The sequence below is a fragment of the Muntiacus reevesi genome, chromosome 2 (assembly GCF_963930625.1).
Source record: "Muntiacus reevesi chromosome 2, mMunRee1.1, whole genome shotgun sequence".
Lineage (NCBI taxonomy): Eukaryota > Metazoa > Chordata > Mammalia > Artiodactyla > Cervidae > Muntiacus > Muntiacus reevesi.
Window position 1 is genome coordinate 267,733,266 of NC_089250.1, and position 13,057 is coordinate 267,746,322.

The 13,057-nt window shown below is 47.4% G+C and overlaps 1 protein-coding gene across 4 annotated transcripts in view; it reads left to right on the top strand.

Annotated features, from left to right (window-relative positions):
* TRPM4 (transient receptor potential cation channel subfamily M member 4) overlaps positions 1-13,057 on the top strand; it is a 41,241-nt gene that overhangs the window by 21,218 nt on the left and 6,966 nt on the right. For 3 of the 4 annotated variants that reach the window (XR_010661740.1, XM_065926488.1, XM_065926490.1), the window contains 5 exons: positions 2,450-2,579; positions 2,755-2,900; positions 4,429-4,541; positions 4,893-4,970; positions 9,204-9,635. Coding sequence is in view for 3 of the 4 variants with exons in the window: in XM_065926488.1 (XP_065782560.1) it covers positions 2,450-2,579; positions 2,755-2,900; positions 4,429-4,541; positions 4,893-4,970; positions 9,204-9,635 (899 nt within the window). In the remaining variant the exon portion in view is untranslated. The remainder of the gene's footprint in view (positions 1-2,449; positions 2,580-2,754; positions 2,901-4,428; positions 4,542-4,892; positions 4,971-9,203; positions 9,636-13,057) is intronic. The other variant, XM_065926489.1, reaches the window with a different exon arrangement.

Consider the following 13,057-nt stretch of genomic DNA (forward strand, 5'->3'; position numbering starts at 1 on the left):
GCAACTCTGGAAATCAGCTTAGCTCCTCCCTGCAGGGCTTGTTGCTGCTGCTTGTGGGTTGTTGTTGTTTGGTGACTTTTCTATTTTTGAAAAGTCTGTATTCTTCTTTTGTTTTGTTTTGTTTTTTTTTTAAAGTCTGTATTCTTGATATGTATGACCACTGAAATCCGGTTCTGTTAGCTTAGTGGTCAGATAGTGACTTGACAGAGATTTCCTTAGATGCATGCAGGTGGGGGAATAAAACTCTCCCACTGTGCAAACTGGCTGTTTGTGGAGCTGTCTTTCAAAACTTGGGTAGGCTGTTTACAATTCTGCTTTAGCTTCAGCTTCCTGCTTTGGCTGAGCCTAAAGGTCAGCCAGAGGTGAAAGCTTAGGAGTTTCCTTAGTCTTTTCTGAGCACGCATCCAGTCTCAGTCATGTTTGCAATTTTCTAGATTTCCTGGTATATATAGCAGCTTTTTAAAAAAAATTTATTTTTATTTGGCTGCACTGAGTCTTTATTAACTGTATTCCTGGTGGCTCAGTGGTAAAGAATCTGCCTGTCAATGCAGGAGACTCAGGAGACCTGGGAGATGTGGGTTCGATCCCTGGTTTGGGAAGATCCCCTGGAGTAGGAAATGGCAACCCACTCCAGTAATCTTGCCTGGAAAATTCCGTGGACAGAGGAGCCTGGCGGGCTGCAGTCAATGGGGTTGCAAAGAGACATGAGTGAGCACGCACACACGTCCCAGTTCAGCTGCATCGCCTTTTCTCCAGCTGCTGTGAGTGGGGGCTACATTCTAGTTGTGGTGCATGGGCTTCCTATTGCCATGGCTTCTCTTGTTGTGGAACACAGGCTCTAGGTGTGCAGGCTTCAGTAGCTGTGGTTCCCTGGCTCTAGAGCAGATGCTCAATAGTTGTGACACATGGGCTTAGTTGCCCTGCAGCATGTGGGATCTTCCCGGACCAGGGATTGAACCTGTTTCTCCTGCATTGGCAGGTGGATTCTTTACCACTGAGCCACCAGAGAGAAGCCCCGTGTAGGAGCTTTTTAAACCCCTCACTCCCCCAAGCATCCCCTTTCCCAGCTGTTTCCATTTGCCCTCCCAGGTTGTTCAGAGTATCTCTCACATGCCTTGACTGTTATTATTTGCATCAAAGAGTCAAGGCTAATACGTTTGTCTTTAATATTTTCAAACACCACCTGGGAAGCCACTTCTGCTCTGGGGGAAGCTGCAAGAACAGTGAAACAACAGCCAGCCCTTGAGCCGTCCCTTCAGAGACCCACCAGCTAGGTTGATACACACAACCACAGTTGTTTAAGAGTAAGATCTGGGGCTTCTCTGGTGGCTCAGTGGTAAGGAATCCGCCTGCCAGTGCAAGACTCATGGGTTCCATCCCTGATCCGGGAAGATCCCATAGACATAAAAAAAAGAATTAAGATCTGAGTTGTTCCCTCTTATAGCAACAACCTACAGCAGGAATATGGGCTGTTTTATTCAAGGCAATCACTGTGCTGGGGAATTGGCAATGATAAGTGGATTAGTTTAAAGGTCACAGTGCTCTTTTACTGAAATCTTTCTTCATTAAGCATTCTCCCGTTTGTTGTAAATTTTATGTTAGATTCCAGAATTCTGAAAAAGTTGATCCTGACAGTTTTTTCTTTTTTAGCCAGCTTATTTGTTGCCGTTGTGGAGGGACCAAGTTTTGAGGTTCTCTCTGACTGAGGTGACTTAGCATGCATGCATGCATTGGAGAAGGAAATGGCAACCCACTCCAGTGTTCTTGCCTGGAGAATCCCAGGGATGGAGGAGCCTGGTGGGCTGCCGTTATTGGGGTTGCACGGGGTTGGACACGACTGAAGCGACTTAGCAGCAGCAGCAGCAGCAGCCTCTGCCATCTCTCTCAACTTGCTAGGTGGCTCAGTGGTAAAGAATCTGCCTGCAATGCAGGAGACTCTGGTTCAATCCCTGGGTCGAAAAGATCCCCTGGAGAAGGGAATGGCAACCTACTCCAGTATTCTTGCCTGGAGAATCTCCTGGACAGAGAGCCTGGTGGGCCACAGTTCACAGGTCGCTAAGAGTTGGACACGACCGAGAATTTAGCTGTGTTTCAGCAGGTCTGGCCAAGACGTGAGATGCTGTCTTCCTTCTTTCCTTCCTCTGCCATTTTAGGTGACACCTCTGACCACTTCCTGGTCTGTCCGTAACCTCTGATGTCATTTTAATTCCGGCCCAGTCCGGGCAGTCTCTGAACCATCTGACTTTTGACATGTTGCCTTGATGTTCAGTTTCTTCCAGATCCATCTGCAAACATCCTTGGCTTCTGATTCCCTTGGTTAATTTCTGATGACCTCTGGCCTCTGTCCCTTCCTTTGATCACAAGCGTTCCTCCCATCTTCTTCACCGCCTCCGTGCATCTCACTTCAAACTCTGTCCCTACCCATGACCCCCTGTCTCTGTCTCTCCAGGGTTCCAATTCCGTGGCCTCAGCTCTTGGGGCCTCTTTGTTGCTGCGAGTGCTGGGGCGCCTGGAGACTGAGGCCGAGGAGGCAGCACGGAGGAAGGATCTGGCGGCCAAGTTCGAGGGACTGGGTGTTGGTGCGTGGGGCCTGGGTGCCTGGGGGCACTGCAGGGAGCAGCAGGGAAGGGGGCCGTAAGTCTCCCCTTTCCGTCTCTAGTAACCCTGCCCCTTCCCCTGCAATCCCCTCATCTCTTCCCTCCCACTGTCTTCCCACGACTCTTCCTCCCTCTCACATGAATGTCCCACACCCAGACCTCTTTGGAGAGTGCTACCGCAGCAGCGAGGAACGGTCCGCCCGCCTGCTCCTTCGGCGCTGCCCACTCTGGGGTGATGCCACTTGCCTGCAGCTCGCCACACAGGCGGATGCCCGTGCCTTCTTTGCCCAGGATGGGGTGCAGGTGAGCATCTGAGACACCCACAGAGTCCTCAGCTGGACTCTGGGAAGCCTGGAGGACGAGCCCCTGCCATGTTGGCAGTCCGTGGTCTTGACCCCCTTCCTGGAGACCACCTCTCCTCCAGAACGTCTCAGTCCTCTTCCGGAAAGTCTGCGCTTCCCCAAAGAAGCCCCACCCCCTGCCACAGGAAAGCCAACCTTCCCACAGCAAAGCACACCCTCCTAGAAAGTTCTATTCCAGGACGTCCTGGTGCTTCAATGCCTAGGACTTTGGGTTCCTAATGCAGGGGGCCTGGCTTTGATCCCTGGTCAGGGAGTCAGAGCCTACATGCCACAACTAAAACATCCCAACATGCCACAGCTAAGACTCGACACAGCCAAATAAATAAAATAAACAAATATTTTTTAAAAAGTTCTATTCCAGGGAATTCCCTGGCAGTTCAGTGACTAGGATTCCGTGCTCCCACTGCACGGGGTACAAGTTTGCGGGCTGATCAGGGAACTAAGATCCTGCATGCCTGAGCAATGTGGCCAAAAAAAAAAATTCTATTCCAGAGACAGGAGTACTGGTGACTTTAGTAGGAAGTCCCGCCTCTCACACAAGAAGTCCTTTCCACTTCTCTGAGAGGTCCCCGTTTCCAGGTTTCAACAATTGAACGGCGTCACTGGACAATTACCTAGTGTTCTAGGTGTAGACAAACTCTGGCTTAGGAAATCCTACCCTTCCTTTGGGAAGCCCAGTATGGCCCCGCTGTCTCTCCCATTCTGCTAATCCTGACATTAAAAAAAATAATACTTATTTCTGATAATTGGGAGTAAATTTCGTACCTCATTATTTGTAGTCAGCCCTGCATTTTTGCATTCTGGTTGTCAATTTCTATTTTCTTTCTTTTTTTGCGGGGGCACACAGTGGCATGTGGAACTTCCCTGACCAGGGATCGAACCCACGCCCCCTGAAGTGGAAACGTGGAATCTTAACCACTGGACTACCCACCAAGGAAGTCCTTAGTCCTAACATTTTGAAACTTCTCTCGGTTTCCTTAGTCTAAATCTGATAAGGGTTCAGTGAGTCCCACACCAAGAATGAGGTGTGCCTACCCAGCAGGGAGTCCCACCTTCATTGTCAGAATGACTTGTTGTCACTTCAAGAACTTTCCCAGAGTCCTTTACACTGAACGATGGTTAAACTCAGGGATTCCAGTGTTCACCCCTTCCGTAACCTCCCTGTGCCCCATCTGTGGAAAAGGAGAAAATAATAGTGCCTGTCCTCCTGGGGGAGAGGTGAAGGTGAAGTGAGCTGATCTGTGCACAGTACTTAGCCCAGTATGTGGTGTATTGTGTTAACAAATGTTGGCTGTCTAACCCGACTAAAATCTGGGACAGGTGGTCCTTGTCTTTGACCCCTTTCCCCCCACCCCCACCCCCGCAGTGAGCATTTGCCCTGGGCTGGGGAGCAGGGTGCATCCTTGCCCGGGGTCTTTGGGAGGGGGTGTGGGGGAGATTCAGGCTCCTAATCCTCCCCGCCCCCGCAGGCTCTGCTGACACAGAAGTGGTGGGGGGAGATGGACAGTGCCACGCCCATCTGGGCCCTGGTTCTTGCCTTCTTTTGCCCCCCGCTCATCTACACCGACCTCATCACCTTCAGGTCAGTCCCTGGGGCTAGACTGGCAGGTGGCGGGATTGGGTTGGGGCGGGTGATCAGCCTCTCCTTCCTGCTCAATTCTGGCCGCTTTCCACGTGGTCTGTCCAGCGCTTCCTCTAACCATGTTCATTCCTTCCCTCCCCCAGCCAGGGGACACGTTGCGGGAGGGAGCTTTCGGGGGTCTCTATACAATGCCTCTGCTCTCTGGCCAGGGCTCTGGGGGCAGGTCCCTCTGGTGTAATTCCTCTCCTTCCTGCATGTCTCTGGGTGAGTGAGTTTGGGTCTCTCTGGAGAACTCCCTTCCTACCCTCCGTCCGTACCCTGTTCTTCACTCTGGGCGTCCCTCCATGCCAGGAAGCCAGATGAGGAACCCACGCAGAAGGACCTGATGCTTGACGAGGATGGCGATGTCAGTGGGGAAGGGCCTGCCGAGTGAGTGAAGCACCAGCCCCGGGAAGTGGGGGCACCCAGGGCAGCCCCAGGAGCACCAGGCGCTGGGAACAGGGCCAGAGGGGAGGAGTGGGGCTTCAGGAGATGGGCATTTCTTAAAGCCACTGAAAACACTTGAGGAAGTTTTCCAGATGCCAAGCTCAAGGCTTGGTTCTAGGTTTGGTTCTGCTGCCAAGGAATTCCTCACTGGCAGTCGGTTTGCTTCATGCTACATGTATTTCTGTCTCAACAGAGCAAATAGAATTGGGTGGATTTGGTTCATTTAGGGATCTTTTGCCTCTTATTTTTCTGTCTCCAAGAACTTTGCTCTTAATCTCTGTGCTGCAGTACCCATGAAGATGTTTTCAAAATCAGAGCCCTAAGCAAATGGAATAGAATACTTACCAATCTTCTGGTAATTCTGCAGAACTGAACTGTGAAGAACTTGGTTCTGAGTCGAGCAGACATGGGTTTAAATCCTGACTTTGACTTTGTAAGTGGCTCCACCCATGAGCCTCCACTTTCTTTCCTATAAAAAGAAGATTGTATGGTATTCGTCAGCTTAGATTGGGTAATGCTGCATTGACAAAGCATCCCAAACTCTCAGTGACTGGCAACAGTGAGGATTTCGTTGTCATTCATGCTCCGTTTTGGGGTTGTTTGTGGCTCTGCTCTACGTGGTCTCCACTTTGGGATAAGCAAGCACCTTCTAAATGAGATGTTGCTGGTCTCATGGTAGCTGAGAAAGAGACCAGGACCAGCTGTGTCAGTCTATCAGTCATGTCCGACTCCCCCCAGGCTCCTCTGTCCATGGAACTCTCCAGGCAAGAATACTGAAGTGGGTAGCCATTCCCTTCTCCAGGGGATCTACCTGATCCAGAGATCAAACCTGGGTCTCCAGCACGGCAGGCAGATTCTTTACTGTCTAAGCCACCGGGGAAGCCCCAGTGGCAACCAGGGAGGTATTGACCTTGAAGCCTCCACTTGCAAGTGACACACGTCACTTTTGCCCACATTTCATGGGCAAAAGTTAGTCATATGGTAATTCCTTAGCTCCTAATTCTCCCACTGGGAGGGAACCAAAATATTTGGTCCATAGTTAATACAGTGTATTCATTCGCAGTTGAGAAGATCCCCTGGAGGAGGAAATGGCAACCGACTCCAGTATTCTTGCCTAGGAAATCCCAAGGAGAGAGGAGCTTAGCGGGCTATAGTCCATGGGGTCACAAAGAGTCAGACATGACTGAGCGACTAACACGCGCGCGCGCGCACACACACACACACACACACACACACACACACATCTCTACTTTAGCCACTCGAATGGGAAAAGGGAGGAACCTCAGCCCCAATATTCTAGAAGAAGAAAATGTTCCCGGTAACTGTTAGAAACATAGTCAGACTGCCAAAAATCTGTAAAACACACCACCAACCAAGAAACAAGTCAAATTTAAATGTATTATGTATACTTTTTTTTTCTGAGATAATGCACAAAGAATATAAAATATTTGTCAAGGTAGAGGATGAAACTAAAAAAAAAAAAAATCGGACCTCTGAAATAAATTAGATAGAAGGTCCCAGCGTCAGGATCCATAATGGTGTCCTTGCCCGGCGAGTTCCCAACATTTGTGCCATGTGATAATGATAACAAGAGATGATGGGGACTTCCTGGGTGGTCCAGCGGCTGGGACTCCGTGCTTCCAATGCAGGAGGCCTGGGTTCCATCCCTGGTCAGGGAACTGGATCCCACAAGCCATAAGTAGGACTTTGCATGCCACAACTAAAGATCACAGTGAAAATCGAAGATCCCGCATCCTGCAACTGAGACCAGGCCCAGCCAAATAAATAAATAAAAATAGATATAAAAAATAGATGATGTCATAGCACACTTACAGTGGGCAGCCAGTGTACTAAATCATTTTGAAATCAGTTCATTTAATTCTCTCAACAACCGTATGCGTGTCTATTCTTATCCCCATTTTACAGATGAAATAACTGAGGCATTAAGTCACCCACCTCAGATCATGTGATTGACTGGTCAGTGGTGGGAGGTGGGATTTGAACCCAGATCTTCTTGTTCCTGAATCTGTGCTCTTAGCCACTGTGGAGAGCCACCTTCTTGGAGAACTTTCTTAGAGGACAGATTCCTGGCACTCCCTCAGTGAAGCATCCAGGAATTCGTGTGTGTCTTATTTGGATTTCAGATGGCAGACTTTGGGGAGCATTCTTACCCACCACATATTTTTGTTACCAGGTCTATTCCCTGTTATTGGGGAGCTAATTCTCCTTTCTTTTTTTATCTTTATTTTTTTAAAACTCTTTATTTATTTTTGGCTGCACTGGGTCTTCTTTGCTGCGTGAGGGCTTTCTTTATTTGCCATGAGTGGGGGCTACTCTCTAGTTGTGGGCTTCTCATTCCAGTGGCTTCTCTTGTTCTGGGCCACGGGCTCTAGGAGCCTGTGTTCCCTGCATTGGCAGACACAGTCTTAACCACTGGACCACCAGGAAAGTCACTAGTTCTTTCTGCATCTCACTGTCTTTAACTTTTACTATTCTTTCTGCTTATTTGTTTTAGAACAGCTTTATTGAGATATAGTTCCCATACATTCAGTTCACCCATTTACGGTGTACAATTCTGTCATTTTCAGTATATTCACAGAATTGTGAAATCATCACAAAATTAATTTTAAAATATTTTCATCACTGCAGCAAGAAATCTTGTGTCTATTAACAGTCTCACTCTCCACTCCTCCCTTCCCCAGCCTCAGGCACTAATTTACTTTCTGTCTCTATGGATTCACCTGTTCTGGATATTTCATGTAAATGGAGGCATATACTATGTGGTATTTTATGACTGGTTTCATTAACTTAGCATCATGTTTTCAAGATTTATCTGCTGTGTAACATGTATCAGTGCCCCATTCCTTTTTCATTGCTGAATAATATTCCATTGTGTGAATCTACTACCTTTTATCTATCTGTTCATCAGTTCATGGACATTTGGGTTCTTTCCACTTTGCAGTTTCCTTTCTGCTTGTTTTTTTTCTTTTTTTTTTTTTTTTAAGACAGGATGACTTTCCAAGCCAGTTTATTTTTCCTGTTAGCTTTCTGAATTTATTATTAGTAATAGTATTCATTATGCTGTTTCTGATTTGAGATCAGAATTAAGAATTAGGATATAACTGGGAAGAGCATCAGAACTCAGGTGAAAAGGGTCAGAGATATGAGTGGACCAAGAAGGTTATAATTCAGGTAAGGCTATACAGTGAGAGATCAGATATTGGGAAGGAAGAATTAACTGAGAAAACTCAGCTGGATAATCTATTATTGGGTGTGGGTCAGAAGTTAACATTCAGATACAGAGTTCCATGAAGGAATTTGGTGCTTTTCTAAATATGAGGAGATGCAAGAATTGGATTCATAAGATCACCTGAAAATATCTGTCTGAAAACCTGTTCTGCCAGTTTTCCCCAGAGCACAGAGTGCCTCATTCCGGCTCTCCACCCTGAATTCCCTTCAAGGGGTGTTAAATAAAGGTCAGCAGCTGCAGCAGCACCTGATTTAATCCTTGTAGAGGCAGATGCGTACTAAGTCACTTCAGTGTCCGACTCTTTGCGACCCTGTGGACTGTAGGCCACCAGGCTCCTCTGTCCGTGGAATTCTCCAGGCAAGAATACTGGAGTGGGTTGCCATTTCCTTCTCCAGGGGATCTTCCTGACCCAGGAATCCAACCTGCATCTCTTACCACTAGTGCCTGGGAAGCCCTGTAGAGGTAGATGGCAAGTGCCAACCGTAGTTAACAGAGTTGTCAAACCTGGGGAACCGAGGTCATGAAATGAGGAGGTCAGAGGTTATATTTGAGGGCCAGAGGTCAGGTAAATGGTCCAAGGTCAGACAGAGTCAGAGGTTGTGAGGGTGAAAGAAGAGGGACTTGGAGCCAAAAGCCAGACAAGAGTCAGAGGTCAGTCCAGAGGCCAGAGATCAGAACGGTGGGGAAAGTCAGGGGTGGAAGCTCAGCAGTGTTGAAGGTAGATTTCAGAGGTCAGAGGTTAGATCAGGGGTCAAAGCTCAAGGAGATGGAGGGCGTCAGACTTCGTTTCAGGCCGGGCAGGAAGGCGGGGACTGACTGGAAAGCAGGGTGAGGAGGGTAGGACAGCTCAGAGTCCTGATGATGGTGAAGGTCAGGTGCAGAGATCAGGTTGAGCCCTCCTCCCTCCCCCCCTCTCTCCCGCACAGGCCCACAGACCCCCCTGAGAAGATGCCCTTGGGGGTATTGAGGCCGCCCAGACACAGGGACTGCTGCGGGGGGTGCCCACCGCGCCTGCGCCGCTGGCCGCAGTTCTGGGGGGCGCCGGTGACGGCCTTCATGGGCAACGTGATCAGCTACCTCCTCTTCCTGCTGCTCTTCGCGCGCGTGCTGCTCATCGACTTCGGGCCCGAGAGACCCGGCGTCCTGGAGCTGCTGCTCTACTTCTGGGCCTTCACCCTGCTCTGTGAGGAGTTCCGCCAGGGCCTGGGCGGCGGCCTGGGCAGCCTGGCCATGGGGGGGCCCGGGACAGACTCCCACCAGGCCCCACTGCGCCGCCGCCTGCATCTCTACCTCTCCGACGCCTGGAACCAGTGCGACCTGGTGGCCCTCACCTGCTTTCTCCTGGGCGTGGGCTGCAGGTGAGTGCCCTGCCCACGACCTCCGACCCTCCTTCCTGGGGGTGGGCGGGTGGGGAAGGGAGGTGAGGGGTAGGGTTAGGGGCCTCAACTCTTGGCTTCTCTGCAGCAGGCAGCAGCTAAATCCAGTTCTGCTGCTGCTTTTCTTTTTTTTCCATTGACATATAATTGAGGTACAATATTATATCAGTTGTAGGCATACAATATTGTTATTGTTTAGTTGCTAAATCGTGTCTGACTCTGCGACTCATGGATTGTAGCCCCCCAGGTGCCTCTGTCTATGGGATTTCCCAGGCAAGAACACTGGAATGAATTGCCATTTCCTTTTTTAGGGGATCTTCCTGACCCAGGGATCAGACCTGCCTTCTCCTGCATTGGCAGGCGGATTCTTTATCACTGAGCCACCTGTGATATCAGTTGCAGATGTACAGTATGGTGGTTCACAATTTTAAAACAACTCCCCTTTTTTTTTCTTAAAAAGAATGTTTAAAGCACATATGAAAATGAAAAGACAAGTTGCAGACTGTAAGATGATATTTAGAGCAAAACCACCAAGGATTGGGATCCAGAGTATAAGAGCGCCTACCACAAAATATATACATGCACGAGATCAGTGAACACAATAAATTAAAAACTGGGACAGAGAATATGAAAAGACAGGTAATAAAGTACATGTGCCATTAGATATGAAAGGTGCCTAACTTTTTTTCTTAAAAAAAAAAAAGGCTCAGATCCCACCTTGATTGAACATACTGGCTAAAGATGTTCTATCAGTCGTTTGCTCACATGTGGGTATCTGGCTTTGGGGCTGATGGGCCAAAAGGAGCTCTTTGTTCGATTAATAGATCTGGACTTCAAAAGATGTTTCCCTAGTCCTCAACCTGGCCCTGCAGCTGCACCCCTGTCCTGGCCCCCAGACACCAGGCCACACAGCGAGTGCCACCCTCACTTTCTCCCTCTTCTTCCTCTACAGTCCTTGGTCCCGGGCCCCATCCTCCTGTCCCCTGACTTCCTCTGTCCCGTCCCCAACTCATCCTCATGGCTGCCTGTCCCACCTGGACCCTTGCCCAGCTTCCTGGACCCCGCTCTCTTCCCTCCCTAGTCCATCCTCTTCAGGGTCTACAAGGAGCCTTCTATGCCCAGGGCTGGCCTGTCCTCCCTAACTTCTCGGGGCTCCCCAGCACCACGCCACAGTCCCTGGACCTGGTCTGGGTCTGCCCTTCTCTGCAGGGCTGCCTCTCGGGTTCCTTTCTCTGTTCTTCATCTACACTCCAGCCTCTCTGAGAACTACTTACAATTCCTTCTTCACAAGGCCAGTGGCTTTGACCTTGATCCTCGGTATTTTGAATCTGCATGATTATAAAATGGTAATCAGAATTCTACTGACAGATTCTTACCAAGAAAGTATTTTCTAGTTACTTTAAACTGCCTTGATCAATTTTATATTGCAAGGCAGTGAAAGTAGCTTCAATTATTTTCTTTTTCCGTTTCTGAAATTATTTCAGTTTGATTACTATTCGAGTAAAGTTTTACAAGTATTTGGTTCAGTGTTTGTGTTTTTAATCCATCTCAGATTTTGCTAAAATCTGCTCAAACTATGTCTGTAAACTTTACTTTGTGACTTTAATTCTGTCATGTCTGATTTTCCTGGGTCAAATTTCATCAGGGAAGCCTGAGTGTTTTATCAACTTTTTACTCTCTGATCAATCAGGGTTTCCCTGATAGCTCAGTTGGTAAAGAATCCACCTGCAATGCAGGAGACCCCAGTTCGATTCCTGGGTTGGGAAGATCCCCTGGAGAAGGGAAAGGCTACCCACTCCAGTATTCTGGCCTGGAGAATTCCATGGACTATACAGTCCGTGGGGTCGCAAAGAGTCAGACACACTGAGCGACTTTCACTTACTCCATAAAAATCTTGACTTTCTGCTTATTTCTTAGCTAATTAATAAAACAAATTGGGGGAATTACCCTGAAGTATTTTCTGTTGCCCAGGTTGGGATATATGTATATATAATGCTAGTTCATTTCTTCTGTAGTTTCTAGATCATGTTGTGTGGTACCCAGAGAGAGGGCAAAGGGAAAATCGAAATATTCTTGGGAATACATTATGTTGTCTTTGGGTCTTGGCACATGCTGTTCCCCCACCCGGAAATGCTCTTCCCTCCTCTCCTTGGCCAGGCCAGCCTTCTGTACTTCCTTTCTGCCTCAGCTTTACTGTTGTGTCTCTGAAAGTCTTCCTTTTTCCTTCCTGGACTCTGGCTCTCTCCTTTGTGTTCCCCTAACATCCTGAGAGCATCCATAGTGCTTAGGTCATGGCTTTTGTGTCTCTCTTCTCAATGCAAGATTATAAACTCCTCAAGCCATGTCTGTCTTATCTCCCAGCAACTTAAAACATCTCTGAGTATAGTTTATTCCCAAAGAAATGCAGAAGTACATCCTTATTGAACAAGATTATGTCCCAGTGTAGAAGAGAATAAAACAGAAACCAATTATCTTCCTCAGCCATTGCAAGATTCCTCCTTTTTTTTTCTTTTTCCAAGCTTCCTCCTTTTGTCTGTACCTGCCTCCATCAACAGTTTCGTGAACATCCTGCCTGTTCTTTCTCTATGCATTTACATACTTCTTCTATACACAGAAGACACTATGTTTTTTAAAATTCATTCTTTTATTGAAGGAGAATTGCTTTACAGAATTTTGTTGTTTTCTGTCAAAGATACTGTATGTTTTCTTTTTTTTTTTTTATGTTATGTATTCTTTTGCAACCTCTTCTTTTTCTCCATAATATGTTCCTGACATTCTTTCCATGTTAGTATTTGCAGATATTCCTTATTCTTTAAAAATGCTGCATCCGATTCCTGAAGAAGAGGTTTTAGCCAGTCATTGCCGGCTAAAGCAACCAGGAAAGACTTCTCCTTGCCAGATTTAATGAATGAATGAATTCTTTTCATGAGGCAGTGGGACAAAAATTCTGAACTTCAAGAGAGAGAATCAGACCAAATACTTCTCTCTAAAGTGTCTTTCATTTTCTACTTGAGATAACATGAAGTTTTAATCAGATATTAGCTGCTCTGAGTTCAGTATTCTGATGGTATTTTTTTTAAAAATAAAGTATCAGCTGTTAGAACACTGCTGCTTTTGAAGAGAGCAAAGAACTTTTTGATCACAACCTGGTGACTATTTATAGGGGATGAAGGATCCTGACACCCCCTTTGATAATCTGGACAGTTGACAGCAATGACCCTCTATTCTTTTCAATGGTTCCTCTGTGCTGTGTTAAAAATGGTACAAAGTAACTTGACATGAATAATTTTTTCAAACAGCAAGATAAGAAAGTTTTGTAGAACATTGTGCTTCTGTTTATTCCTTGTATTTTGTATCAAGCATCTTCTGAGAGGAAAGGACTAAGGCCATGTGCTAACATTCTT